Source organism: Syngnathus floridae, chromosome 8 (genome assembly GCF_059516105.1).
Source record: "Syngnathus floridae isolate MCC-2025c chromosome 8, RoL_Sflo_1.0, whole genome shotgun sequence".
Taxonomy (NCBI): Eukaryota; Metazoa; Chordata; class Actinopteri; order Syngnathiformes; family Syngnathidae; genus Syngnathus; species Syngnathus floridae.
Window position 1 is genome coordinate 15,960,001 of NC_142420.1, and position 27,111 is coordinate 15,987,111.

Sequence of the window (27,111 nt, forward strand, 5' to 3'; positions counted from 1 at the left end):
TGAAAAATAAATGTGTGGTTCAAAACAATTATTTATTTAACAGTTTTGGGGTACACGGAGCCAATGTTCCATGTTTCTGCATGAACGTTTACTACTGGGTACACAAGTCTAGTCAAACTTCTATTTAATAGAATCAATGAATGACATTCATTTTGAAAATCAAGCTGTGTACTCATTCATGTTGAGCTCGTTTGTCTAATGTCTGTGGTGTGTGAATCAATTTTTTGAAGATATTAGGAAGACATTATTTGCTGGTTTCTTGTTTTTCAGGTAGTGAATTATACGTTGAACAAGACAATCATGGATCAGGAGACTCTGACACTGAGTTACCGTGTGATGACGATAATGTAGCACCAGTTCTACAGGTTTGATTTTGTATTTTTAACCTAAATGCATTTTGTTGTTTTAATAATGAATACGTATAGATATTAATGAATGTGGTTCATTTAAAATTGATATGCTACACTGGACCACTTTTCATCCAGACACTTCCCCCTTGAAACATTTGTTTTATAGTTCGACTATGCAGCTCTTGCTGACAAGTTGTTAGCGATGTCAAGTCGAAGTAGTACACCAAGCCAGAATAGACAGAAAATCTACAAAATCATCAAAGTGTAAGTATGTCATAAAATTTTGAGTATCATATTGTATTAAATGTTGCTGTCTGTGTTCTTATCAAATCTATGTTAATAATCCCATTTCTGGGGGGAAAAAAGGACCCAGGAGTTGTCAGACACCCATTTTAGTGAGGCATCATCAGTGTGAATTTGGAAACAATATTTGATAATTGTATTTAATACCTTATTTTCTGCACTGTCAGTTTTTTTTTGAAACAATATTTGAAAATTATACTTTTTATACCGTATTTTCCGTACTATAAGATGCAGTTTTCTTCATAGTTTGGCCGGGGTGTGACTTATAATTAGGAGCGCCTTATATGTGTAATTATAAACACATTATTACTTTATCATTAACACATTACTCACTTACTATAGTATAATATAGTTGATCACATGTTATTTTCACTTTAAACCACATAGGGCGCACTAGGCCTGTGGAATAATTGGAGCCGTAACTGACAATGAGTCTGACCTCAGCGCCACATGTACTTCCGGAGTCAGCAGTGGTGTTTTTTTAAGTGACACAGAGGACAAAGATTTTGATGGATTTAATGTTTTGGAGTGACACGGCTGGTTTGACAAACGTGCTATGTTATAGTTATTTGAATAACTGTTAATATGTTATGTCAGGCACATTCTCAGTTCCTCGTTTGTGTTTATGTAACGTTAGCATACGGCATCGTTTGTTGCCTATTCATGTCTGTTCTTGGTGTTGGATTTTGTCAAATAAATTTCCCAAAAATGTGACTTGTACTCTTGAGCGACTTGTATATGTTCTTTTCTTCTTTAATATGCATTTTATGGCTGATGCAACTTGTACACCGGAGTGACTTATAGTCTGGAAAATACGATACTTGATCAGTTTATGAAATTTGTAACACTTTGCATTATTGGTACCCAAGGAGTTGCTTTAAATAAGAATTTAATAAGGCAGAAATTATCCCTATTCACAAATTTTCAATTGATAAAGTTGTTCAACTCTTTTGAAAAGATCGGTTTCCTGCGAAGAGAATGTTATTTCTGACATGCATTATTAGCCTTACTTGTCTTTTAACATTTTGTTTCTCTCTATTGAATGGCAGGCTGCAGGATCTCAGTGAAGGTATTGCTTTTTTTTTTTGTATTCTAAACAAAATTTATTTTCCGCTTGTGTTATGTGACTCTTTCTCTGCCTTTTTTTTAGGCATATTTCCTCAAGATGGCTATCCTGAGGAAGTCTCAACAGATGAGGATGATGAAATGTTTGGCAGCAGAAATAAGATGAAGTGTGGAAGTAAGGGAAGCATTTAAAAACTGTAATGCCCTTTATCACTGCAAAATGTGGGAATCAAGCCTAGTCATTTGCCAACTATGCGCCAGTGGAAATATATCACAATAAGATGGCTCAGTAAATGTTTATTCATGTAAAAAGAAAATAGGCATGCATCCATCCATTTTCAACACTGCTTATGTTCATTACAAATTAAAAATAATGACGAGTTAGGTTTAGATCAAGCCTTTGACTGCATTTAGGTGGTGGCTCCTTTCGGCTTATCCCCAAACGATTCGCCACAGCAAACCATTCGTTTTTGTCCAAATGATTCGCATGAGAGGTTTTTGGCACAGTTTTTACGCCGGATGCCCTTCCTGACGCAATCCTCTGCATTTACCCGGGCTCGGGAACGGCACAGTGTTTTTTTCTATGTCGACAGTATCATTTTCGTGAACCCTGTAAATCCGTTGAGAATTTTTTTTTATACACGTATAGGGGGACGATATGGAAGTGGCCGGCCAGCTGGCCGGGCAACGTTAGCCTCAGCGACTCGCGAGAATTCGCTCGCCCGCCGTGATGGCATCTTTTGGCACATCTCACGGCAAAATTAGTTAATCTGTGAGTACGGAAATCGGTTTGCCTCTGTAAACCTAACTCACTGGCAGCAGTGATGCGACAACATCCGCCTTTTTTCGGCAGCATTTTGGTGCTACTTTCGTCACATCATTTCAACTTGTTAGCTTAACTTATGCGAATAACTAGTGTTTTTACACCGCCACAATGTGAATTTGCGATTGGGTTTTCATCACTTGTAGACGAGTTATTTACAAACCGGATTCGGTTGAAGTTGGGAAATTGTGTAAAATGTAAATAAAAACAAAATGCAATGATTTGAAAATCCTTTTCAATCTATATTCAATTGAATACACTACAAAGACAACATACTATTTAATGCTCAAACTCAAACTTTATTATATTTTTCAACTAATTAACTTAGAATTTCATGGCTGCAACACGTGCAGTAGAAGTTGGGAAAGGGCATGTTTACTACTTTGTGACATCACCTTTCCTTTTAATAACACCCAATAAACGTTTTGGAGGAGAGGAGACTAATTCTCTTAGCGTCTCATGTGGAATTCTTTCCCATTCTTGCTTGATGAACCGCTTCAGTTGTTCAACAGTCTGCGGTCTTCTCTGTTGTATTTTACGCTTCATAATGCGCCACACATTTTCAATGGGAGACAGGTTTGGACTGCAAGCGGGCCAGGGGAGAACCTGGACTCTTTTACTTCGAAGCCACGCTGTTGTAACACGTGCAAAATGTGGCTTGGCTTTATCTTGCGGATATAAGCAGCGGCGTCCATGAAAAAGACATCGCTTGAATGGCAGCTCAAGTTGTTCCAAAATCTGTATATACTTTTCAGCATTTATGTTGCCTTCACAGAAATGTACCGTATTTTTAAGACTATAAGTCGCGTTTTTTTTCATAGTTTGGGTGGGGAGGCGGCTTATACTGAGGAGCGACTTATGTGAATTTTTTCACGAATTTTCAAAGTTTAAAAAAAAAAAAAAAAAAAAGTGAAACTGCGATGTAGCAAGGGATTACTTTAATTTGAATTTCAAGTGACGTCAGCGGCGCGGCGCTTGTTTACGTAAAGGACAAAGATTCGATCACGGGATGACGAAGATGACGAAGGGCCCCACGTACTACCGCCATCATTAGCGGCTTGTTTGTAAGTGACACGGAGGTCGAAGAGTTTGAAGGATTTAATGATTTGGAGTGACACAGAAGGTTTGAAAAACTATTATGGCTTTTACGCACGCCCAATCCTACTCTACGGAGCTCTCTTTTACCTCCATGGATGGAAGTCGGGAGCCGGTGTTCGGCCGGGTGGCTGTCCGGGGACGGTGGATGGGACTTGGACATGGCTTTTACGCACCTCCGGTCCTATTCTATGGAGCTCTCTTCCACCGCCGTGGCTGGAAGTGCCACCTTCGGGGATGGAAGTCCGTGCCACCACACGCCTGGAAGTCGACGGCAGTGCCTGGGGCCGTGTGGCGGTCAACTATTTGTTATAGTTATTTGATATATTTTATTTCATGTAGCCACTTGTATGTTTTTATCGTTACAGTTCAGTAGTGTTTGGCTCGTTGAACTCTTGTTTTTTTAAATAAAGAGCCGTTTACCAAACCCACGTCTTTCCTTGTACTTTGTTAACGCTACAATATAGTTATATACTAGATCTGTGGAATAACGACGAGGCTGACTTCAGGGCGCACGCGCAGCGTTGTTGACAAAGGACGAGGAATTTGATCGATGGATTTAATGATTTGGAGTGACACAGATGGTTTGATAATAATTTTGCTTACGTAATAGTTATTTGATATATAATTTATATATCGTAAGATGGGCCTGTGGAATATTTTGAAGTGCAAGCACCGTCAGCTGCGCGTACCCAGCCGGCATTGTTGACATAAAGGACGATGGATTTAACGAATTAGAGTGACACAGATGGTTTTATAAACGTGTTATTCATGTAATAGTTATTTGAATAACTCTGAATGTTACGTCAGGCCCGTTCTCAGCTCTTCGTTTGTGTTTGTCACGTTAGCATACCTATCTTTTTGCCTGTTGTTGCTTGTTCATGTCTGTTCTTGGTGTTGGATTTTGTCGAATAAATTTCCCCCAAAATGCGACTTATACTCTGGAGCAACTTGTATGTTTTTTTTTTCACGTTATTGTGCATTTTATGGCTAATGCGACCTATATTCCGAGCGAGTTTTAGTACGAAAAATACGGTAAGTTACCCATGCCATGGGAACTAATGCACACCCATACCATCACTGCTGGCTGTAAAACTTTGCGTTAACAGTCCGGATGGTCCGCTTCCTCTTTGGAAGCTTCCTCTTCCGAAGGACACGACATCCAGTGTTTCCAAAAACAATTTGAAAAGTGGACTCATCAGACCACAAAACACTTTTCCATTGTGCATCAGTCTATTTGACATGAGCTCGGGCCCAGAGAACCCGGCGGCGTTTCTGGATGTTGCACATAAACGGCTTTTGCTTTGCATGGTAGAGTTTTAACCTCCACTTACTGATGTAGTGACGAAGTGTATTTGACAGTGGTTTTCTGAAGTTTTCCTAACCCTGTTTGGTGATATCCTTCACACACTTGTGTCGGTTTTTAAGGCAGTGCCGTCTGAAGGATCGAAGGTCACGGTCATTCAGTCTTGGTTTCCGGCTGTGGCGCTTACGTGCAATGATTTCACCAGTTTCGCTGAAGCTTTTGATGATATTATGGACCGTAGATGTTGAAATCCCTAAATTCCTTTCAATTTTGCTTTGAGAAATGTTCTTAATGTTGCACTACTATTTTAGCACGCAGTTGTGGACAAAGTGGTGAACCTCGCCCCATCCATGCTTGTGAATGACTGAACATGTTTGGAGAGGCTCCTTTTATACCCAATCATGGTACCCACCTGTTCCCAATTAGCATGATCACACGTGGGATATTCCAAATAGTTTGTTTGATAAGCTTTTCTCAACTTTCTCAGTATTATTTGCCACCTTTCCCAACATATACTGGACGTGTTGTAGCCATGAAATTCTAAGTTATTATTTGGCAAAAAACAATTAAGTTCTTCAGTTTGAACATTGAACGCTGCTTCGGCGGTTGCTGAGGCAATAAGCCGGGCCTGGTAGGAGTTTGGTGAGGCCATGGAGAACGACTTCCGAACGGCTTCGAGGAAATTCTGGTCCACAATCCGGCGTCTCAGGAGAGGGAAGCAGCGTACCGTTAACGCTGTTTTCAATGGAGACGGTGTGCTGCTGACCTCAACTCGGGACGTCGTGAGTCGGTGGGGGTAATACTTCGAAGACCTCAATTCCATCGACACACCTTCCATTGTGAAAGCAGGGCCTGGAGACTCTGAGGCGGACTCTCCAGTCTCTGGGGTCGGAGTCACTGAGGTAGTTAAAAAAACTGCTCGGGGGCAGGGCCCCAGGGGTGGATGAAATCCGCCCAGAGTTTTTAAAGGCTCTGGATGTTGTGGGGCTGTCATTGCTGACACGCCTCCACAACATTGCGTGGACATCGGGGACGGTGCCTCTGGTTTGGCAGACTGGGGTGGTGGTGGTTCCCCTTTTTAAGAAGATGGACCAGAGGGTGTTTTCCAATTACAGGGGAATCACACTACTCAGCCTCCCTGGTAAGGTCTATTCAGGGGTCCTGGAGAGGAGGGTCCGTAGGGAGGTCGAACCTCGGATTCAGGAGGAGCAGTGTGGCTTTCATCCTGGCATTGGAACAGTGGACCAGCTCTACACCGTCGGCAGGATCCTCAAAAGGGCATGGGATTTCGCTCAACCAGTCCACATGTGTTTTGTGGACTTGGAGAAGGCGTTCAATCATGTGACTCGGGAATTTCTGTGGAGGGTGCTTCGGGGGTACAGCGTGCCAAGCCAACTGATAAAGGGCGGTTTGGTCCCTGTATCACCGATACCAGAGTTTAGTCCCCATTTCGGCATTAAGTCGGATTCGTTCCCAGTGAGGGTTGGACTCCGCCAAGGCTGCCCTTTTTCACCAATTCTGTTCATAACTTTTATGGACAGAATTTCTAGGCGCAGCCGAGGCGTTGAGGGTGTCCGGTTTGGGGACCTCAGCATTGCGTCTCTGCTTTTTGCAGACGCTGTGGTGCTGTTGGCTTCTTCAAGCCGTGATCTCCAGCTCTCACTGGAGCGGTTCGCAGCCGAGTGTGAAGCGGTCAAGATGAGGGTCAGCACCTCCAAATCAGAGTCTATGGTTCTCGGTCAGAAAAGGGTGGAATGCCCTCTCTGGATCTGGGATAAGATCCTGCCCCAAGTGGCGGAGTTCAAGTATCTTCGGGTCTTGTTCACGAGTGAGGGCAGGATGGAGCGCGAGATCGACAGGCAGATCGGTGCAGCGTCGGCAGTAATGCGGACTCTGTACGGGTCCGTTGTGGTGAAGAGAGAGCTGAGCCAAAAGGCAAAGCTCTCAATTTACCGGTCGATCTACGCTCCTACCCTCACCTATGGTCACGAGCTATGGGTCGTGACCGAAAGAACGAGATCCCGGATACAAGCGGCTGAAATGAGTTTTCTCCGCAGGATGTCCGGGCTCTCCCTTAGAGATGAGCTGAGAAGCTCGGTCATCCGGGAGAGACTCGGAGTAGAGCCGCTGTTCCTCCACGTTGAGAGGAGCCAGATGAGGTGACTTGGGCATCTCATCAGCATGCCTCCTGGACGCCTCCCTCGGGAGGTGTTCCGGGCATGTCCCACCGATAGGAGATCCCGTGGACGACCCAGGACGCGCTGGAGAGACTGTCTCTCAGCTGACCTGGGAACGCCTTGGGATCCCCGGGATGAGCTGGATGAAGTGGCTGTGGAGAGGGAATTCTCGGAGTCCCTCCTAAAACTGCTGCCCCCGCGACCCGACCCTGGATAAGCGGAAGAAAATGGATGGATGGATGGATGGATGGAGTTTGAACATTAAATATGTTGGCTTTGTAGTGTATTCAATTTAATATGGGTTGAGAAGGATTTTCAAATTGTATGTTTTTTTTATATTTACATTTTACACAATTTCCCAACTTCAACCGAATCCGGTTTGTAGTTATATAGATCTAGGGCCTACTCAGCAAAATTTTTCGCCAGCATGAGGATCGTACCAGGGAAATAGACAAGCCGAACGGGATCAAAAACTGCTTCAGATGGGCATGGCTCGAGAGCAGCGTCATTGTACAACTCGGAACACAGTCCATAACCGCGTGCCTGACGGAACATATCCGTAAAGTAGATGTCCCGGGGAAGGTTTTTTTGTATTTTCTGTCAAGATATGATAGACGTCGAGGCGCTATGAACATTAAGAAAGGCATCGAAACAAAAAAACACAACGGTACTTTTTATTTTTACCAACATGTGGGTTTAGAAAGTAACATGATGTTACATTCAAGATTCAAGAGTTTTTTATTCACCATGTTTGAGCGTGCCAAACAAGGAATTTGACTTCGGTAAATCACAGCCTCTGTTCAACATTTAGGTGACTAACAACAACACTCAGGACATGTGAAAAATGAAAGATATTCTCAAACATCCCCTGATCTTAAACTGATCTTAAACTCCCAAGAGGGCAAGGAAAGGGGAAATGAGAAACCTTGAGAAGAGACCACAGATGTGAGAGTCCGTCTTCTAGGATGACCAGGCTGCAATGGATGCAGAGAGGACACATACGTAGTACAAACAGTGTAGACAAAAAAAGGTGTGGAAAGCGGGATGTTGTTGCACAGTAATGACTCTGAGACTCTAAGAGTGGTGTGAGTTCATCAGAGCGACAGCCTGGGTGAAGAAGCTGTCTCTGTGTCTGCTGGTTTTAGTGTACAGAGCTCTATAACGGCGTCCGGAGGGGAGTAGTTCAAACAGGCTGCAACCTGGGTGCGAAGGGTCTGTTGAGATGTTACTTGCACGTTTCCTGGTCCTGGACAGGTATAAGTCTTGGATAGATGGGAGGTTGATTCCAATTATCTTTTCTGCAGTCCTTATTGTCCGATGCAGTCTGTGCTTGTCTTGTTTGGAGGCCGATCCAAACCAGACAGTGATGGAGGTGCAGAGGACAGACTGGATGATGGCAGTGTAGAAGGTCTTCAGCAGCTCCCGCGGCAGGTTGAACTTCTTGAGCTGTCTCAGGAAGTACAGCCTCTGCTGGGCCTTCTTCCGGACAGAGTCTATGTGGCCGGTCCATTTCAAGTCCAGAGAGATTGTGGTTCCCAGGAACTTGAAGGTGTCTAATGAGAGAATAGTATTACTGCGGATAGTGAGGGGTGAAAGTGGTGAAGGGCCTCGCCTGAAGTCCACTGTCATCTCCACGGTCTTGAGCGGGTTCAGGTCCAGGTGGTTTTGGCTGCACCAGTGGACCAGCCGCTCCACCTCCTGTCTGTACGCAGTCTCATCACCGTTCTGGATCAGTCCGATGAGAGTGGTGTCGTCTGCATACTTCAGGAGCTTCACAGAAGTCACTTGCGGAGAAATCGTTGGTGTAGAGGGAGAAGAGCAGTGGGGAGAAGACGCACCCCTGAGGGGCTCCAGTATTGGAGGTTAGGGTGTCAGATGTGATGCTCCCCAGCCTCACACGCTGTCTCCTGTTGGTCAGGAAGCTGGTGATCCACTGACAGGTGGAGGCAGGCACCGCAAGCTGGATGAGCTTCTGTTGGAGGATGTCAGGAGCGATGGTGTTGAACGCCGAGCTGAAGTCCACAAACAGGATCCTGGCGTACTTTTCTGGGGTGTCCAGGTGTTGCAGGATGTAGTGCAGTCCCATGTTGACCGCATCATCCACCGACCTGTTTGCCCGGTAGGCAAACTAGAGGGGGTCCAGCAGGGGGCCCGTGACATCCTTCAGGTGGTTCAGCACTAACCTCTCGAAAGCTAATGTAAGCTAATGTAAGCTAATATTGCGCTATTGTCATGATATTGTCATATCGTTAAAGAATAAATCTTCAATGATATCAGTGGCATGCGGTAAGATTCATGACTGGGGAGGCACTGACGCGCGCCACCCCCCTGGTGAAATTGCCTGACACCTTACTGTGTCACAAAAAAGATTGGGGAACGCTGCTCTAGAGTGGCTTATTCATTATTTAAATTGAACTATTTTAACTAAAATCTCATCAGCAGTCTTCACACATAAAAACACTCAATAAAGCACATGGAATCAAAAACTTGTTTTCAATCGTGCGTACCACTCCGTTTGAAAAGACATGCTCCTAAGTCCTGTTGTCCGAATTAAACAATTTAACTCCAGAGTTGGTCTTCCTTTACTGATGACCGCCTTCTTCGACCGTAAATCCATAGGTTTGGATATGCAATCCCCCATTGTAAAACGAAAAAAACAAAAACAAATGTAAAACAACATAAATGGAAGACTGCTCCTTAGTTGCTCATCACGCAGAGCGCGATCAAGACGGACATTACTGAAAGGAAGCTTTTATACACAAACCGTCATTATGGGGGACAAAAGAAATGCATATGATGCCGCTTTTAAGCTAAAGGCAGTCAATGTTGATGACATTGTGTTGCGGCACCCTTTTCTTTATTTTGTGGTCCCGTCTACTCTGGAGCTATACGTGTCGCTCGCTAGTTAAGTAATTTAGCGCTTCGTGCATGAATAAGATTAGCATGAACAGACCCTCATCACACTCGAAGAAATGCATAAAAGCGACGACGAAAGAGACTGAGAAAGTGTGAGGCGAAGGATATCTAACGCTATTCCAATCGGACACTGAGGAAGACTTCGATGGTTTCAGTGAACAGGAGGAAGATGAAGACAATGAACCTCTTTATTTTACTTCTACTAGTATGTTTTTTTTAATCAGCCCTGTTAGTGCTGTGCTACCGTGTTGCTGCTGTGTTACCGCCGCATCTCAGTGACTTTTACCGGTATGTTTTATTTAATCAAACCCTATTAGTACTGTGTTACTTCCGTGTTGCTGCGGTATTACTGCTGGGTCACAGGCAGTGTTTGGAAAGAAATGTTAAGGTATGTTATTAAAACGTTAAGAAAGCTCTCTGTGTCCAGTCTTTCTTTGTTAATAACTTGCGTGCACACTTCCGTGTTGCTGCGGTACTACTGCTGCGTCACAGGCAATGTTTAGAAAGACATGTTAAAGTATGTTATTCAAACTTTAAAAAGGCTTTCTCTGTACTGTCTTTCTTTGTAAAAAACCCGTGTGCACGTGCGGCTTATAGTCCGGTGCGGCTTATGTAAGAAAAAAACTAAAATATCCCCAAATTTTAGCTGGTGCGGTTTATAGTCTGGTGCGGCTTATAGTACGGAAGTTACGGTAGTTATCTAAAATGCTCCTAGTTTCTGTTTCCACAACCTTGTATAATAAAGTGCTTGCTTCCTCTTTACTGATTGACCAGCTGCAGAGGAAGCAATTTAAGTTATTCTGTTTCACCCAACGTCGTAAAACACCTCCTGCTCTGATTTGACCAGAGCCCAGGGGTTCACCAAACCAGTCCACTCTCACCCCCAGCCTTTCGACGGGTGTCGGTCAGAACACAGGAGGGAAGATGTGCGCTTTTTTTCTTGGATCAGAGTTGGAAAACAATTACTCTTCATAGAGACACTGCACTATTTTCAATCTTTTGTGACTTTCTAGCTGATGGACAAAACGAAGAGATCCAGGCTATTGAATTGATGGTCTTGCAAAACAGGATGGTTCTGGACTTGATGACTGCAGCACAAGGTGGCGTGTGCCACATTATTGGGACTTCCTGTTGCACATACATTCCAGGAGTTAATGACACTCACATTAACGACGCCATGAACTCACAGAAGAATTTACAGCGGGCCTGATGACTGCAGCACAAGGTGGCGTGTGCCACATTATTGGGACTTCCTGTTGCACATACATTCTAGGAGTTAATGACACTCACATTAACGACGCCATGAACTCACAGAAGAATTTACAGCGGGCCATGTCGGAGGACAAGGTCCCACATCAATGGGATTTCTTTTCATGGCTATTCTCTGGCGCCTCAGTCCAATGAGAGTGATGTCATCCGCATATTTCAGGAGCTTCACAGAAGAGTCGCCTGAGGAGCAATCATTGGTACAGAGAGAAAAGAGCAGTGGGGAGAGGACGCACCCATGGGGTGTGCCAGTGTTGGTGGTCCGGGTGTCTGTGATAGTCCCCAGCCTCACATGCTGTCTTCTGTTGGTGAGGAAGCTGGTGATCCACTGACAGGTGGAGGCAGGCACCGTGAGCTGGATGAGCTTCTGGTGGAGGATGTCAGGAGCGATGGTGTTGAACGCCGAGCTGAAGTCCACAAACAGGATCCTGGCAGACGTCTCTGGGGTGTTTCGCTGTTGCAGGACGTAGTGCAGTCCCACGTTGACCCCATCGTCCACCGACCTGTTTGCCCGGTAGGCAAACTGCAGGGGGTCGAGCAGGGGGCCCGTAATGTCATTCAGGTGGTTCAACACCAACCTCTCAAAGGATTTCATGACCACAGATGTCAGGGCGACAGGTCTGTAATCATTCAAACCTGTGATGGTGGGCCTCTTGGCCACCGGTACAATGGTGGAGCTCTTGAAGCACGAGGGAACCTCACACTGCTCCAGGGAACGATTGAAGATCCGTGCAAAGGTGGGTGCCAGTTGTTCAGCACAGACTTTCAGGCAGCAGGGGGACACACCGTCTGGGCCTGGTGCCTTTCTGAACTTTTTCTCCGGAACATCTGGCGCATTTCCTCCTCGCGGATCGGGAGTGCAGGCACGGCTTCTGAAAGAGAGAGAGTAGGTGATAACGACAATGGAGGTGTGGACAGAGGGGTTGTGGTTGGAGGTGTGTATGTTGATTGTACTGCAGGAGGTCCTGTTGTGTGAGTGGACCGTTCAAACCTGCAGTAAAACCTGTTTAGCTGGTTTGCAAGCCTTGGGTTCTCAACAGGACGGGGGGGGGGGTTCTTGGAGCCTGTGATGCTCTGCAGGCCTTTCCACACTGTTGAGATTCAAGATTCAAGAGTTTTTTTATTCGCCATGTTTTAGCGTGCCAAACAAGGAATTTGACTTCGGTAAATCACAGCCTCTGTTCAACATTTAGGTGACTAACAACAACACTCAGGACATGTGAAGAACGAAATATATTCTCAAACATCCCCTGATCTTAAACTCCCAAGAGGGCAAGGAAAAACTCAAAACTCCAGCTAGGGGAAATGAGAAACCTTGAGAAAAAACCACAGATGGGAGGGTCCCTCTTCTAGGATGACCAGGCTGCAATGGATGCAGAGAGGACACATAGTACAAACAGTGTAGACAAAAAAGGTGTGGAAAGCAGGATGTTATTGCACAGTAATGACTCTGAGACTCTAAGAGTGGTGTGAGTTCATCAGAGCGACAGCCTGGGGGAAGAAGCTGTCTCTGTGTCTGCTGGTTTTAGTGTACAGAGCTCTATAACGGCGTCCGGAGGGGAGTAGTTCAAACAGGCTGCAACCTGGGTGCGAAGGGTCTGTTGAGATGTTACTTGCACGTTTCCTGGTCCTGGACAGGTACAAGTCTTGGATAGATGGGAGGTTGATTCCCATTATCTTTTCTGCAGTCCTTATTGTCCGTTGCAGTCTGTGCTTGTCTTGTTTGGAAGCCGATCCAAACCAGACAGTGATGGAGGTGCAGAGGACAGACTGGATGATGGCAGTGTAGAAGGTCTTCAGCAGCTCCTGCGGCAGGTTGAACTTCTTGAGCTGTCTCAGGAAGTACAGCCTCTGCTGGGCTTTCTTCCGGACAGAGTCTATGTGGCCGGTCCATTTCAGGTCCCGAGAGATTGTGGTTCCCAGGAACTTGAAGGTGTCTGATGAGAGAATAGTATTACTGCGGATAGTGAGGGGTGAAAGTGGTGAAGGGTCTCGCCTGAAGTCCACTGTCATCTCCACGGTCTTGAGCGGGTTCAGGTCCAGGTGGTTTTGGCTGCACCAGTGGACCAGCCGCTCCACCTCCTGTCTGTACGCAGTCTCATCACCGTTCTGGATCAGTCCGATGAGAGTGGTGTCGTCTGCATACTTCAGGAGCTTCACAGAAGAGTCACTTGTGGAGAAATCGTTGGTGTAGAGGGAGAAGAGCAGTGGGGAGAGGACGCACCCCTGAGGGGCTCCAGTGTTGGTGGTCAGGGTGTCAGATGTGATGCTCCCCAGCCTCACACGCTGTCTCCTGTTGGTCAGGAAGCTGGTGATCCACTGACAGGTGGAGGCAGGCACCGCGAGCTGGATGAGCTTCTGTTGGAGGATGTCAGGAGCGATGGTGTTGAACGCCGAGCTGAAGTCCACAAACAGGATCCTGGCGTACTTTCCTGGGGTGTCCAGGTGTTGCAGGATGTAGTGCAGTCCCATGTTGACCGCATCATCCTGTTTGCCCGGTAGGCAAACTGGAGGGGGTCCAGCAGGGGGCCCGTGACATCCTTCAGGTTTTTCAGCACTAACCTCTCGAAAGATTTCATGACCACAGATGTCAGTGCAACAGGTCTATAGTCATTCAGACCCGTGATGGCGGGCTTCTTGGCCACTGGAACGATGGTGGAGCTCTTGAAGCACGCGGGCACCTCGCACAGCTCCAGGGAACGATTGAAGATCCGTGCAAAGGTGGGCGCCAGCTGCTCAGCGCAGACTTTCAAGCAGGAAGGTGACACGCCGTCTGGGCCCGGTGCCTTCCTGATCTTTTGTCTCCGGAACATCTGGCGCACTTCCTCCTCGCGAATCTGGAGTGCGGGCGCGGCCTCTGCAAGAGAGAGAGTTGGTGACCACGGTGATGGAGGTGTGGACAGAGCAGTTGTGGGGGGAGGTGAGTATGTGGATTGTGCTGCAGGAAGTCCCGTTGTGTGGGAGGACCGATCAAACTTGCAGTAGAACCTGTTTAGCTGGTTAGCGAGCCTTGGGCTCTCCACAGTACGGGGGGTTCGTTTCTTGAAGCCCGTGATGCTCTGCAGGCCTTTCCACACTGTTGAGGGATCAGGATTGGCAGAGAGGTGTCTCTCCAGGCTCTCCCCGTAACACCTCCTGGCTTTCCTGACCTCTCGGTTCAGTGTGTTTCTGGTCTGCTTGAACAGGTCCCGGTCGCCGCTCCTGTAGGCCTCCTCCTTGACTTTGCGCAGCCTCCTAAGGTTCGGTGTAAACCAAGGTTTGTCGTTGTTGTACGTGCAGAAGGTCTTAGTCTGCACACACAGATCCTCACAAAAACCGATGTATGATGTGACAGTGTCAGTGAGTTCATGCAAGTCTGAATGTGCAGCTTGAGGGATCAGGATTGGCAGCGAGGTGTCTCCCCAGGCTCTCCCCATAACACCTCTTGGCTTTCCTCATCTCTCGGTTCAGTGTGTTCCTGGTCTGCCTGAACAGGTCCCGGTCCCCACTCCTGTAGGCCTCCTCCTTGGCTTTGCGCAGCATCCTGAGTTGGCGTTAACCAAGGTTTGTTGTTGTTGTATGCGCAAAAGGTCTTTGTCTGCACACACAAGTCCTCACAAAAGCGAGTGAGTTCACGCAGGTCTGAATCTGCAGCTTCAAAAAAATAAACAATCTGCCTGGAGGCCCTGATTTGACTCCACTGTCCATTTCCTCACAGTCCTCACCACAGGCTTAGAAGTTTTTTCTGCCTGTAGGTTGGAATCAGATGAACTTGACCAGATATGGGAAAACTACGGCCCACGGGGCCGTTCAATCCGGCCCGCCAAACCTGAATAAATTGTATTAAACATTTTTTTGTCATTTTCCCTGCAATGACTGCGTTTCTCCAATAGATGGGGAAACTTCCGCCCGCGCATTTACTCCCGGAAGCAATGTCAGAAAGCTTGGTGCACACTCACAAGTGCATGTACGTACTCAGTAGTACGTACCCTGTGCACTCCGCGCTCTAGTTCTATCAGTGCCGAATTTCTAGTGTGGGCTGTGACGTCCGCATTCTCGTAATTCGTGCCCTGAGCTTTCAGATACAGTTATGCTAAACCCACCCACAAACCTTCCCCTGGAATCCTTCCATTAAAATGAGTGGCTCAAGGAAAAGAAAGGGGACACTGAGTGCCGAGTGTTGGACAATTTGGCTCGACCGACGTGTATGAGCAGACATTCAGCCACGTGAACATCAACGAAGCCCCGTCACAATCTTGGTTAACGGACACCTCGGCTCTATCCTAAGAATTGCCACAACAAATTTTACTCCAGAGTATGATGCACTACCAAAAAAAGGGAGACCAATAACACTGTTCCCACTGAAAATGAAGGGGCGTTTGTTGTAAAAAAAAAAAAAAAAAAAAAAAAAATGCATTTTGAAAATAATTTGTACAAATAGCAGGGATTGAAACTACCGACCAGTCTCATTTTCAAACAATGCAGGATGCTCAAGGACATTGATGCACCACCTGTTTTTGACTAATGTTAACTCTTAAAGGTTTTAGGCCGACTTTAAGGAAGTGCTTCCCGTTTGCTCACCTCTGTCACCAGTTTTGTGAGTTAAAGCTCTGCTCTGATTTTCAGATATCTGTTACCGTGTTGCTGTTTTGATTTCTTTATTACTTTATTTAGATGCATTCTTTAACTCATTCTTCAAGATGATTTATTTGGTCAGAATATTTGCCGTTTTATGTGATTTCGCCTCATAATTATAAACATCTTTCATAAATCTGACCTGTAGCCGCTGAAGTGATGATACTGTTATTATAATTTCATGAGAATCGCTAATAGTTTTTGGGTGAAATGTATTTTTTAATGCTGTTAATAAATGCATTTGTTTTCAAAAATATTTTTTTTGAATATCCATGCTTTACTGCCTACTAAAGCCCAAAACCTTTTATGCAATGACCTTTACATGTCATTTATATTACTTCACACAAACACTACATCCATCTGTTCCTGGTTCGGCCCCCCAGTCAAAATTTAGAACCCAATTCGGTCTGCAAGTCAAAAAGTTTGCCCACCTCTGAACTAGACAGTGGTCCGAGAGTCCTAAAGCTACACACGCACAGAGCTGTATGCGTCCTTTATTACGGTGTAGCAGTAGTCTAATGTCTGTGTCCCTCTGGTGGGACACATTATATGCTGTCTGTATTTGGGGAGTTCGTGTGCGAGGTTCGCTCTGTTAAAATCACCCAGAACAATGATCAGTGAGTTTGGTAATTTTTTCTCCATGTCTGTTACCTGGTCAGCCAGCAGCTGCGTGGCTTCGATCGCACATGCGTGTGGTGGAATGTAAACAGCCGCCATAAAGATCGAGGAGAACTCACGTGGTGAATAAAATGGCCGGCAAGACTCTTTCAACACTGTGACATCAGTACACCAACCTTCATTAATATGGAAACGTAGACCACCTCCCTTTGATTTTCCTGTGAGCTCCGCGCTGCGATCTGTGCGTAGTAGCTGAAACCCAGTTAGCTCTACGGCGTGATGGGGGGTGCGTCCGTCAAGCCACGTTTCAATGAAGCACAGGGTGGCGGGTCTGCTAACGTCCGTGTTCCTTGAAATGAGAAGCAGCAGTTCGTCTATCTTGTTAGCCAGAGAGCAGACATTTGCCAGATGAATTGATGGTAGGGCAGCACGGAACCCTCTCTGCCTTAACTTCACAAGGGCTCCAGCGCGCTTGCCATGCTGCCGTCTTCGGCATGCTAGCTTGTAGAGTGCCGCCGCTCCGGCTAAAATCTCCGTCAAACAGTCTGAGTCAGTGAAAACCGGAGAGAAAGTATCAGGAGAAGACTGTCCAATGTTTTAACAGTTCCTCTCTGGTAAAAGTGATCCGGGGTGGGCAGCAGAACGCAAAAAACACCCAAAATAACACAAAGCAGAGAGCGATTTTATTTTCTTGTGTTGTTTACTTGTATGTACATTGTGAACTATGTCTTGTCACCGTGGGATAGTGGCAACGTAATTTCGATCTCTTTGTGTGTCTTGGCATGTGAAGAAATTAACAATAAAGCAGACTTTGACTTTGAGTCACCGAGGCGGCCATCCTCGGTGCCATCTTCTGAGGCGGTTCAGAAAATGGATGGATGAATTTGTGGTACCTGCACCACTGGTAGTTACTGGTTTAAACCATTAAAGAGCAAGCTATGATCCCCAAAGCACTTAAGATACTTAGACTATTGCAAATGCTTTCAAATATACTGAAAATACAGTCAAACCTTGGTTTTCAAACGTCCCGGTTCTCGAACAAATCGGAATATGAACGAAAAATTCGAGATATTTTTGCTTCGGTTGTCTTTTATGATATTGTAAGATGCTTTAGTTTTAGTACTACAGGTAATAGAAATGAGGACATTTCATTTAAAACATCTGCGACTTATAGTCGGTGTGGCTCATAGTCCGGTGCGGTTTATAGTATATAAATAAAACAGGATTTTCCCCTAATTTTAGTTGGTCTGTTTTAAATCCAGGTGTGGCTTATAGTCAGGAAATTACGGGAGCTCAAACGTAATCACTAAATATGTTAACACAGGTGTCAAACTCAAGGGCCTGAGGCCAGATTTGCCACATAAGTTTTTTTCTGCCTTCAAAAGCAAATTACAGTCAAACCTCGATTTTCGAACGTCCCGGTTCTTGAACAAATCGGAATTCGAACAAAAGATTTTAGATTTTTTTTGCTTCGGTTGTCGAACAAAATTCGGGGGTCGAACCTCGCGAGATGAGCCGGGAGGACCCGAGAAAACCCGACCGCACGGCCTGGATGCCGACTAACTCCGTTCGTTGTTATTGTATTTTCGTTACTTTGAGGATTGTATTAACCCCTAATCATGCCTCCAAAGAAAGGAAGGGGGAGCAGTAAAGCACAAAGACGCTCTTAAAGCAATGCGACAGTGAGCGCGCTGCGGTTGCGCGATAGGACCAAATTAAGCTCCCTGCACACTGAGGTCCACTAAAATTTTGGAAAGTACATCAGGACTTATATATATAAATATTTTCTAAATTTCAGCGACGGCTCTGTCACAATAATGCGACCAGCACGGTGCAGTTGCGCGTTCGGCGGCGCACTACGGTTGCGCGTTCTGCGGTGCGCTGCAATTGCACGATCGCACAAAAATGCGCAAATGAAAAAATACTTAAAGGCGTTATTAAATAACGAGATAGCTGCCATCAAAAAAGAAAATCTGTGATTAAGGGAATTTGCAAATACCAAACTGCAAAGTGTACAGTCGTTATTACATTATATTTCTCCTAACTTACGAAAAATAACTGTTTTTTTCTTTTTTAGGGAAAAAAAACAAACTCAAGCAAAATGATGACTCTGGTAAAGATGTGAAGACCACAGATATTTTTCAGAAAGACACCACAAAGCCAAGAATAAAAACAAGGAGGGCATGTCATGGGGATGATTTAAATGCCGGAGTGTCGACTATGGAGGGCACCAACGTTCCAAATCAAAGCAAGAGTCTGCTCAATGAGTCTGAAGATGATAAGGCAGCAAAACAGTCATCTGTTTCTGCCTCAGATAAAGCCAGCAAACTCAATTCTGGCATTACCAACAAAAACAAATCAAAAAAGAAAAAAAAGAGAACATCAGGGGGTAAAGAAGAGTCAGAAAATGAGACACATACTCCCCCGCAAAGGTTTGCATCACAAGTTAGGTGGATGGTGGATCCTGTTTCCTATGAGATCACATTGAGTGAGCTCCAGGTCTTAAACACTGCCAAGACAAAAGAGAGAGGTCTGAAGGGTCCGAAAGTCAATTCATTTGCAGCTTGTTCACAGCAAATTCCGTTTGATTCTCTCTCACTACCTTGTGATGATTCTGCTGATGTTGACACAGCACTCAAACTTGAAGATTTAGCTGAACTCACTGCCTTGCCTGAGTGCAAAAGGGGAAATAATGAAGCAGAGAAAGTAATGATTGCAAGTAAAAGTAATACCAATGAAAATGAATGTGCATCGAACCGTCAAATGGGAACTCCACTGAAGAAAAATAAACGAAGCTCTGCACAGGCGAAAGACGTTAGCAGCACGGAAAAGAACACCAAACAGGCATACTATTCCCCAAAGAAACTAAATAAGAAAAGAAAGATACCTGTGGTGCTTGAGTTTGAGGCTGCTGAGCTTGAGTTTGCTACACCAACCATTGTAGACAGAGCACTGGGTGTCAAGAAGATAAAAGTGAGTATTAAAAAGGGCATGTTTTTAACATTGACATGATATTCATCTGTGAGCCTAGATCACATTCTTCCCATGCATATATGAAATGCTTCAATAAATAAAAGTCATGGTTCATCTATGTACATCTACGACAAGCCAAGCCAAATTGATAAAGACGTCGTGTAATTTGGACTCATTTCAGAAAAGCGGCAAAGTTCCAACACCACTCATCTTCAGCACTGAAGCAAATTGCAAAAACCCGGTCTTTGGCAATGAGGTAATGTTGGTCTTCCGTCACAATAGGAAAGATTGTAATAATTAGTCAAGATTACGATTTTAGAAATCTACTGTATAAATAGCCATACACTGTGTGTGTGCGTGAGTGTATGTATATGCATCCTACATGTATGTATAAAAAGCAAAGAAACATACATTTATTGTGCATTCTTTTTATTTTTTTTGGTCCACAGATAGGTCATACTCCCACATCAGACAGCAAAAAGGTGACCTTCCATCTCAAGAATAATAAAACTGCTGGTAAGAAAATGTGAAAGTGTGTGGGCACGTGTACGCATATTAGTGTGCTCAAGTGACTCAACTAATCTTATTAATCACAGAATATGTAATTAATCTAATTCATCTTAATTTAATAATTAATTTTAATCTCATATGTGATACATGTCCCCAATTACAGAATTTGTAATTAAGGAGATTGTAGTGCATGACTAATCAGATGAATAGACCAAGAAGGGAGGAATTCGAAATCCACATTTTTTATTGGTGAACTGTGCTTGATAAATGAAATCCAAAAGAAAAATGGTCAAGCATATTAGCAAACTTTGGCCAGGTGCGTTATTCAAAAATGCAGTACAAAAACACTCAAATAAAATATAAAGCTGTATACAGCAATTCAAAATCCTCTCCATTAGTTGCACTTCTGCCTCACACAGCCTGATGCCACTCCAAATGTTTCTTTGATTTTGATCTTTTTTTAAATTCTTTTTCCAGTATAAAACACTTCGTTTACTATGTACTGTACAACAAACCTTAATACTATTATACTGTACTACCAGCTTGAAAATACGAACGTCTCTTTCGACGTCAATATTGAAAACATGACCCAAAAAACATAACGCACATGAGTGACTCCCCCAGATGACTGAGGGGAAATGATTTCTCCCATAATGTACATAACTACCGTATTATCCGGACTACAAGTCGCTCTGGAGTACAAGTCGCACCAGCCATAAAATGAATAATGAAGACGAAAAAACATACTATAAGTCGCACCGGAGTACAAGTCGCATTTTGGGGGCAACTTTATTTGACAAAATCCATCACCAAGAACAGACATGAATAGGCAACAACAGGCTAAACGATACGGTATGGTAACTTTACATAAACACAAACAAGAAACTGAGAATGTGCCTGATGTAACATATTAACAATTATTCAAATAACTACAACATGAATAACATGTTTATCAAACCATCCGTGTCAGTCCAAATCATTGAATCCATCGAAATCTTTGTCCTCTGCGTCACTTAAAATAAACGCCGCTGCTGACTCTGGAAGTACATGCAGCGCTGACGTCGGACTCATCCTGAGTTGCGGCTCCAATTATTCCACAGACCTATATAACTATATATAAACTATATATCAAATGACTATAACATAAATAACAATTTTATCGAAGAATCCGTGTCACTCCAAATCATTAAATCCATCAAAATCTTCATCCTCCGTGTCACTTATAAACAACACCGTTGCTGACTCCGGAAGTACATGCGGCACTGAGGTCGGACTCATTGTCAGTTGCAATTCCAATTATTCCACAGGCCAAGTGCGCCCTCATGCGGTTTAAAGTGAAAATAACATAAGACGTGATCAACTATACTAGTAAGTAATTTGTTAATGATCAAGTCATAATGTGTTAAAAATTTCACATATACCGTATTTTCCGGACTATAAGTCGCTCCGGAGTATAAGTCGCACCAGCCATAAAATGCCCCAAAAAGTGAAAAAAAAAAACATATATAAGTCGCTCCGGAGTATAAGTCGCATTTTGGGGGCAATTTATTCGACAAAATCCCATACCAAAAATAGTCATGAACGAGCAACAACAGGCTAAACGATAGCAACAACAGGCTAAACGATAGGTATGCTAGCGTGACAAACAAAGAGCAGAGAACGGGCCTGACGTAACATAGAGTGATTAAGGACAAGTATTACATGAATAACATGTTTATAAAACCATCGGTGTCACTCCAATTCATTAAATCCATCGATCGTTCGATACGATAGCAACAGGCTAAACGATAGGTATGCTAACGTGACAAACACAAACGAGGAGCTGAGAACGGGCCTGACGAAACAAAGAGTTATTAAAGAAAACGATTACATGAATAACACGTTTATAAAATCATCGGTGTCACTCCAATTCATTAAATCCATCGATCGTTCTTTGTCAACAATGGGTGCGCGCGGCTGAGGGCGCTTGCAGTTCAAAATATTCCACAGGCTCATGTATAATGATAGATAAACTATATTTCAAATAACTATAATATAAGCAATAATATCAAACATCCGTGCACTTTAAATCCATTAAATCTATCGATCAAATCCCTCGTCCTTTGTCAACATCGCCGCGGGTGCGCCCTGACATCAGCCTCGTCTTTATTCCACAGATCTAGTATATAACTATATTGGATCGACGTGGGTTTGGTAAATGGCTCTTTATTAAACAAAACAAACTTCCAAGCGTGTGGCGGCGTGGACTTCCAGACACGAGAGCTCCATGGCATAGGACCGGGCGTGCGTAATGGCCATGTCCGAGCCCCATGCACCGTTCGCGGACAGCCACTCGGTCGAGCGCCAGCCCGCGACTCAGTAGAGTAGGACCGGGCGTGCGTAAAAGCCATAGTAGTTTTTCAAACCTTCTATGTCGCTCCAAATCCTTAATTCCTTCAAACTCTTTGTCCTCCGTGTCACTTAGAAATGATCACCGCTCCTTACGTGGGTACGTTTGTCCTTTATGTAAACAACTGCCGTGCCGCGCCACTGACGTCGCTTGAAATAGTAATACCTTTTTTGCCATTTTTCTTAAGCCCACCCAGTTGATGAGTCACGGTCAACAGTGAAATTTAGAGCACCCTCATCCAGTTTCGTCTGAAAATATAATTGTTTCAGATGTAGTTTTTTGTTTTGTTTATTTGGTTGTTTTATCAAAGTCAAAGTATGCTTTATTGTCAATTTTTTTTTTCATATACCAAGACACACAAAGAGATTGAAATTACGTTCCCACTATCCCTCGGTGAGATAGTACACAAATGCATACAAGCAACACAAAAAAAACCAAGAAGGCACAAACAATGAATATGTAAGAGTGTTGAATAAATAATAAATAAACAAATAATAATAAATAATAATAATAAATACAAGAGGAGCAAAAATGGAGCAAGTGTACATACAGCAGACAGTGGACTTGGATATGGTGCTTTAAAGTGTTAATTGCTTTATTTGATGTTTTTATGTTTTGAATTTGTTCAATATAAAGATATAAAAGCATGTGAAGTAATCAACTATACTAAAAATAACATGGGAAGTGGTCAACTATACTTGTAAGTAAGTGATGTCTTAATGATCAAGTAAAAATTTGTGAAAAAAACATATAAGTCGCTCCTGAGTATAAGTCGCCCGCCCACCCAAACTATAAAAAAAAAAACGCGACTTATAGTCCGGAAATTACGGTAAGTCTCTCCTGATTGTAAATCGCACTCACAGCCAAACTATGAAAAAAGCTACCACCTATAGTCAGGAAAATACGGTATTTCATATTCCAAAATGAAAAGTGGTTGTGTGCATGTTGGTGTGTTTTACCTTATTTTTAAATCTTATTTTGTTTGTTAGAAACAAATCGCTTGGTAAAACTTGCACCACAACTGAAATAGGTGTGTTGATTGATGAGTTGTTGGCACATGTTGGCTTCGAACTACATTTTAGTGTGTGATGCCAACCTCCTTCTGCCATGAAGCGAAACATGAGGTTTTATTAGTTACCTACCTATTGGTGGCCAGGCATTTCCTCAGAGTATAGACCAGCATGGGCAAACTACGGCCCGCGGGCCACATCCAGCCCACGGGGCCGTTTAATCCGGCCCACTAAACCTGAATAAATTGTATTATTGAACTTTTTTTTGGGTCATTTTCCCTGCAATTAGTATGTTTCCCCAATAGATGGGGAAGCGCCCGCCCGCGCATTTACTCCCGGAAGCTGTGTCAGAAAGCTCGGTGCACACTGACAAGTGCGTGTCCGTACTAAGTAGTACGGACCCGGCACACTCCACGCTCTATTTCCATCAGTGCCGAATTCCGAGTGTGGGCTGTGACGTCAGCATTCTCGTAATCCGTGTGCTGAGCTTTCAGATACAGTTTTACCATAATGCCACCCACAAACCTTCCCCTGGAATCCTTCCACTAAAACGAGTGGCCCGAGGAAAAGAAAGGTGGACACTGAGTGCCGAGTGTTTAAAAAAAAAAAAAAAAAAAAAAGAGAGGACAATTTGACTCGACCTACGCGTGTGAGCAGACGTTCCGCCACATGAACGTCAACAAAGCCCGTCACAGCTCTAGGTTAACGGACCGACACCTCGGCTCTATCCTAAGAATTACCACAACAAATTTTACTCCAGACCGTGATGCACGAGCAAAAAAGGGAGACAACAATACTATTGATTTCTTTATTACTTTATTTAGAAGTATTTTTTCACTGATTCTTCAAGATGATGTATTTGGTCAGAATGTTTGCCGTTTGATGTGATTTCGCCTCATTAGATAAACATGTTTCATAAATCTGACCTGCAGGCGCTGAAGTGATGGAAACTATTATTCATAATAACAGTGTCGTATTTAATGAGAATCACTGATAGTAGTTTTTTGGTGAAATATATTTTTAATGCTGTTAATAAATGTATTTGTTCTCAAAAAGCTTTTTTGAATATCCATGCTTTACTACCTACTAAAAGCACAAACCTTTTATGCAATGACCTTTACATGTCATTTCTATTACGTCACACAAACACTACATCCATCTGCTCCTGGTTCGGCCCCCGATCAAAATTTAGAACCAAATTTGGCCCGCCAGTCAAAAAGTTTGCCCACCCCTGGTATAGACTGACATGCAGAGAGTACTTACTTTAGGTGAGTGGTACAAACTCGGGGAGGCTATTGCAGCGCAACAAGTGACGAGGCACTGCAGGATTGCACATTGACTTGACACTCAGGATAAACTGCGTTAATTTTGATAGCGGTTTTATTTGCAGCATGATTAATTTAAATAACACATTAGTGACAGCCCTAAAGTATATATTTTTAGGCCTCAACACTATACCAACTATTAATTATCCACTTTCAATAACAGTAGTTTATCACAATTAAAAAAAACGAAATTAACAAATCTTCAAAACTAAAAAAAAATTACCTGACAAAAATAATGGAGGGTGCTTTCTTTGAATATGCCTATACTCCACTAATAACTAATAGATTTTCAACAAAAAAAAAAAAAATGCACAAATCTTCCATCTTAAAGTTCTTAATGAAAAATTAGTCTTTTAAGCCCGTTTTGTTCTTTCCAGATCCAACAGCAACAGAAAATCTATATGAATACCTTTATTTGTATAGTACCTTGTGAAACAACTACTACAGGGTTTTTCACATTAAAAACAGTCAGTCAACAAACTTAAACCTACGGTGGGATCCACACAAACAATTAACTATAGAAATGAATAGAGAAAATGAATAAAGAAATAATACAAACACAACAAATAGTAAGGATTTCCAGATTTTTTTTTTCTCATGTCTACATCACAAAAAATCAAATCAGCCACGGCAACAGCGCTTTGCAAAAACTCACGAACTTTGTAACAATGTCTACAAAGACAACAAAGACCTCACAGCGATCGCTTTTCAGGCCTTAATTTTATTTTCTACACAAACGATCGGGACTTTACAGAGATGGCCTTTCGGGCTCTAATAATAATTATTTCAACAGAAACAAAAGGGACCTTGCAGCCAAAACTTCTCTGCCCCTAATAATAATCTCTGCAAAACCAGTAGGGACCTCATAGCGGCCGCTGTTCTGGCTAATAATTTTTACCTAACAAGCCAAGTTTGTTTGTCAGTGGAAGCCAAGTTTGTTTGTCAGTGGATAGTCTGCTTCATTGTTGCTTATTGTCATGTTGCAGAGTTCAGGAAGAATGATCGCAGCCTGTTATTAAGCCCAGAGGGGTTATCCAAAGTCCCCTTTGACCCAAAACAAAAACCCAAATTCGGGGTTTTAAAATCTACTCCCATGCCACTTTACAACATCAAGAAGACTCCAAAGGCCAACAAGAAGAGGGTTTTGAGTACTCCAAAAAGTACGCCAAGAAGACGGCCTACTGCATCAGATTTTTTTTGAAATCCTAACCTTGAAATACTGTTGATACAAACTTTTTTTGTTTCTTCAACCTCAAATTGTAACAGCAGTCTTTTCACGTGAATGTGCAAATCAAACAGGCCAATTCCCCATGCTCTATATTTATGGTGCGATCATGTTGTGTGCTACTGCGACGTCAAAGAAAATTGAATGGAAACCGGGTGACCTCAAACAGACCATGTACATTTGACCATGACTCTGTTAGTATTAAATTAGTTCAGTCGTAAGTTGATGTATTTTTTTTACTTTGTACTTTAAAACATTTTATTCATCTGCATTTATTTGCCGCGTCCTGTTTTGCGGTTCACAGTAGTCATTGGCATTATGGTTGTATTTACAATTGTCAAAATCAATTGCGAAGCTGAAAGAATAGCAAATTTTAAGCTAAGCACAATATCAAGTCTTAGAGCTCCAGAAGTGTTTAATTTGAACTAATGTTTGTATAGCACATTCAGAATTCTGACAAATAAATTTTTCTGAATAAGTTTGTACTGGTTCACATTACTTAAGTCTGAATCATTGTTCCCAGAACTATGTGATGTTATCTGAGCGCATGTGATATGATTTCCAGTAGACAGCAAGTGGTAAAATGGTTTTAAATGTGTTAATAGTACATGAAAAATAATGAGTATTCATTGGAGACCAAATATTAACTTTTTACGATTATAAATGGATTTTTGCAATGAACGGGGGCTTTGAAGCAGGCCTATAATTACTACTGAGACACTCCAGGTCGAGGTTTGGTCGCTCCAGTATTGGTCGAATAGTAGTGGTCTTAAAGGCTGTTGGCATAGTGCCTGACATGGGTGACAAATGGTATTTAAGAGGAAAGGTCCTAAAATCTGGAATAGTTTTAACAAGTTTGCCAGGAAGCGGGTTGTAAGTTGTGTGCTTTGCCACACTAACCAGTTGTGTAAGGCTTTCAAGGGCCACTTTTTAAAATGGGTCAAGTTTGTCAGATGATTGTCAGCCTTAATATGAAATTCAGTAGGCCTAATCACAGGTTTTGACTGGGTTTTAGGAGCGGTGTCCATAATCTCATCCCTAATTAGCTGAATCTTCTGAGTAAAAAAAATGCATGAAATTGTCGGCTGATTGAGGAGAGTTACTGGAGGCTGGCTGCAATATGATTAGGCACAATATGAAGTAAGT

General features: G+C 43.3%; 1 protein-coding gene across 2 annotated transcripts in view; it reads left to right on the forward strand.

Moving 5' to 3' along the window:
* The window catches only part of rrp1 (ribosomal RNA processing 1), a 65,005-nt gene extending 38,557 nt beyond the window's left edge, over positions 1-26,448 (forward strand). For both annotated transcript variants that reach the window (XM_088383298.1, XM_088383299.1), the window contains 8 exons: positions 271-365; positions 517-614; positions 1,703-1,722; positions 1,804-1,893; positions 18,611-19,506; positions 19,688-19,762; positions 19,956-20,022; positions 25,727-26,448. In XM_088383298.1, the coding sequence (XP_088239424.1) occupies positions 271-365; positions 517-614; positions 1,703-1,722; positions 1,804-1,893; positions 18,611-19,506; positions 19,688-19,762; positions 19,956-20,022; positions 25,727-25,941 (1,556 nt within the window). In that variant the 3' untranslated portion in view covers positions 25,942-26,448. The remainder of the gene's footprint in view (positions 1-270; positions 366-516; positions 615-1,702; positions 1,723-1,803; positions 1,894-18,610; positions 19,507-19,687; positions 19,763-19,955; positions 20,023-25,726) is intronic.
* The last annotated feature ends 663 nt before the right edge of the window (positions 26,449-27,111 follow it).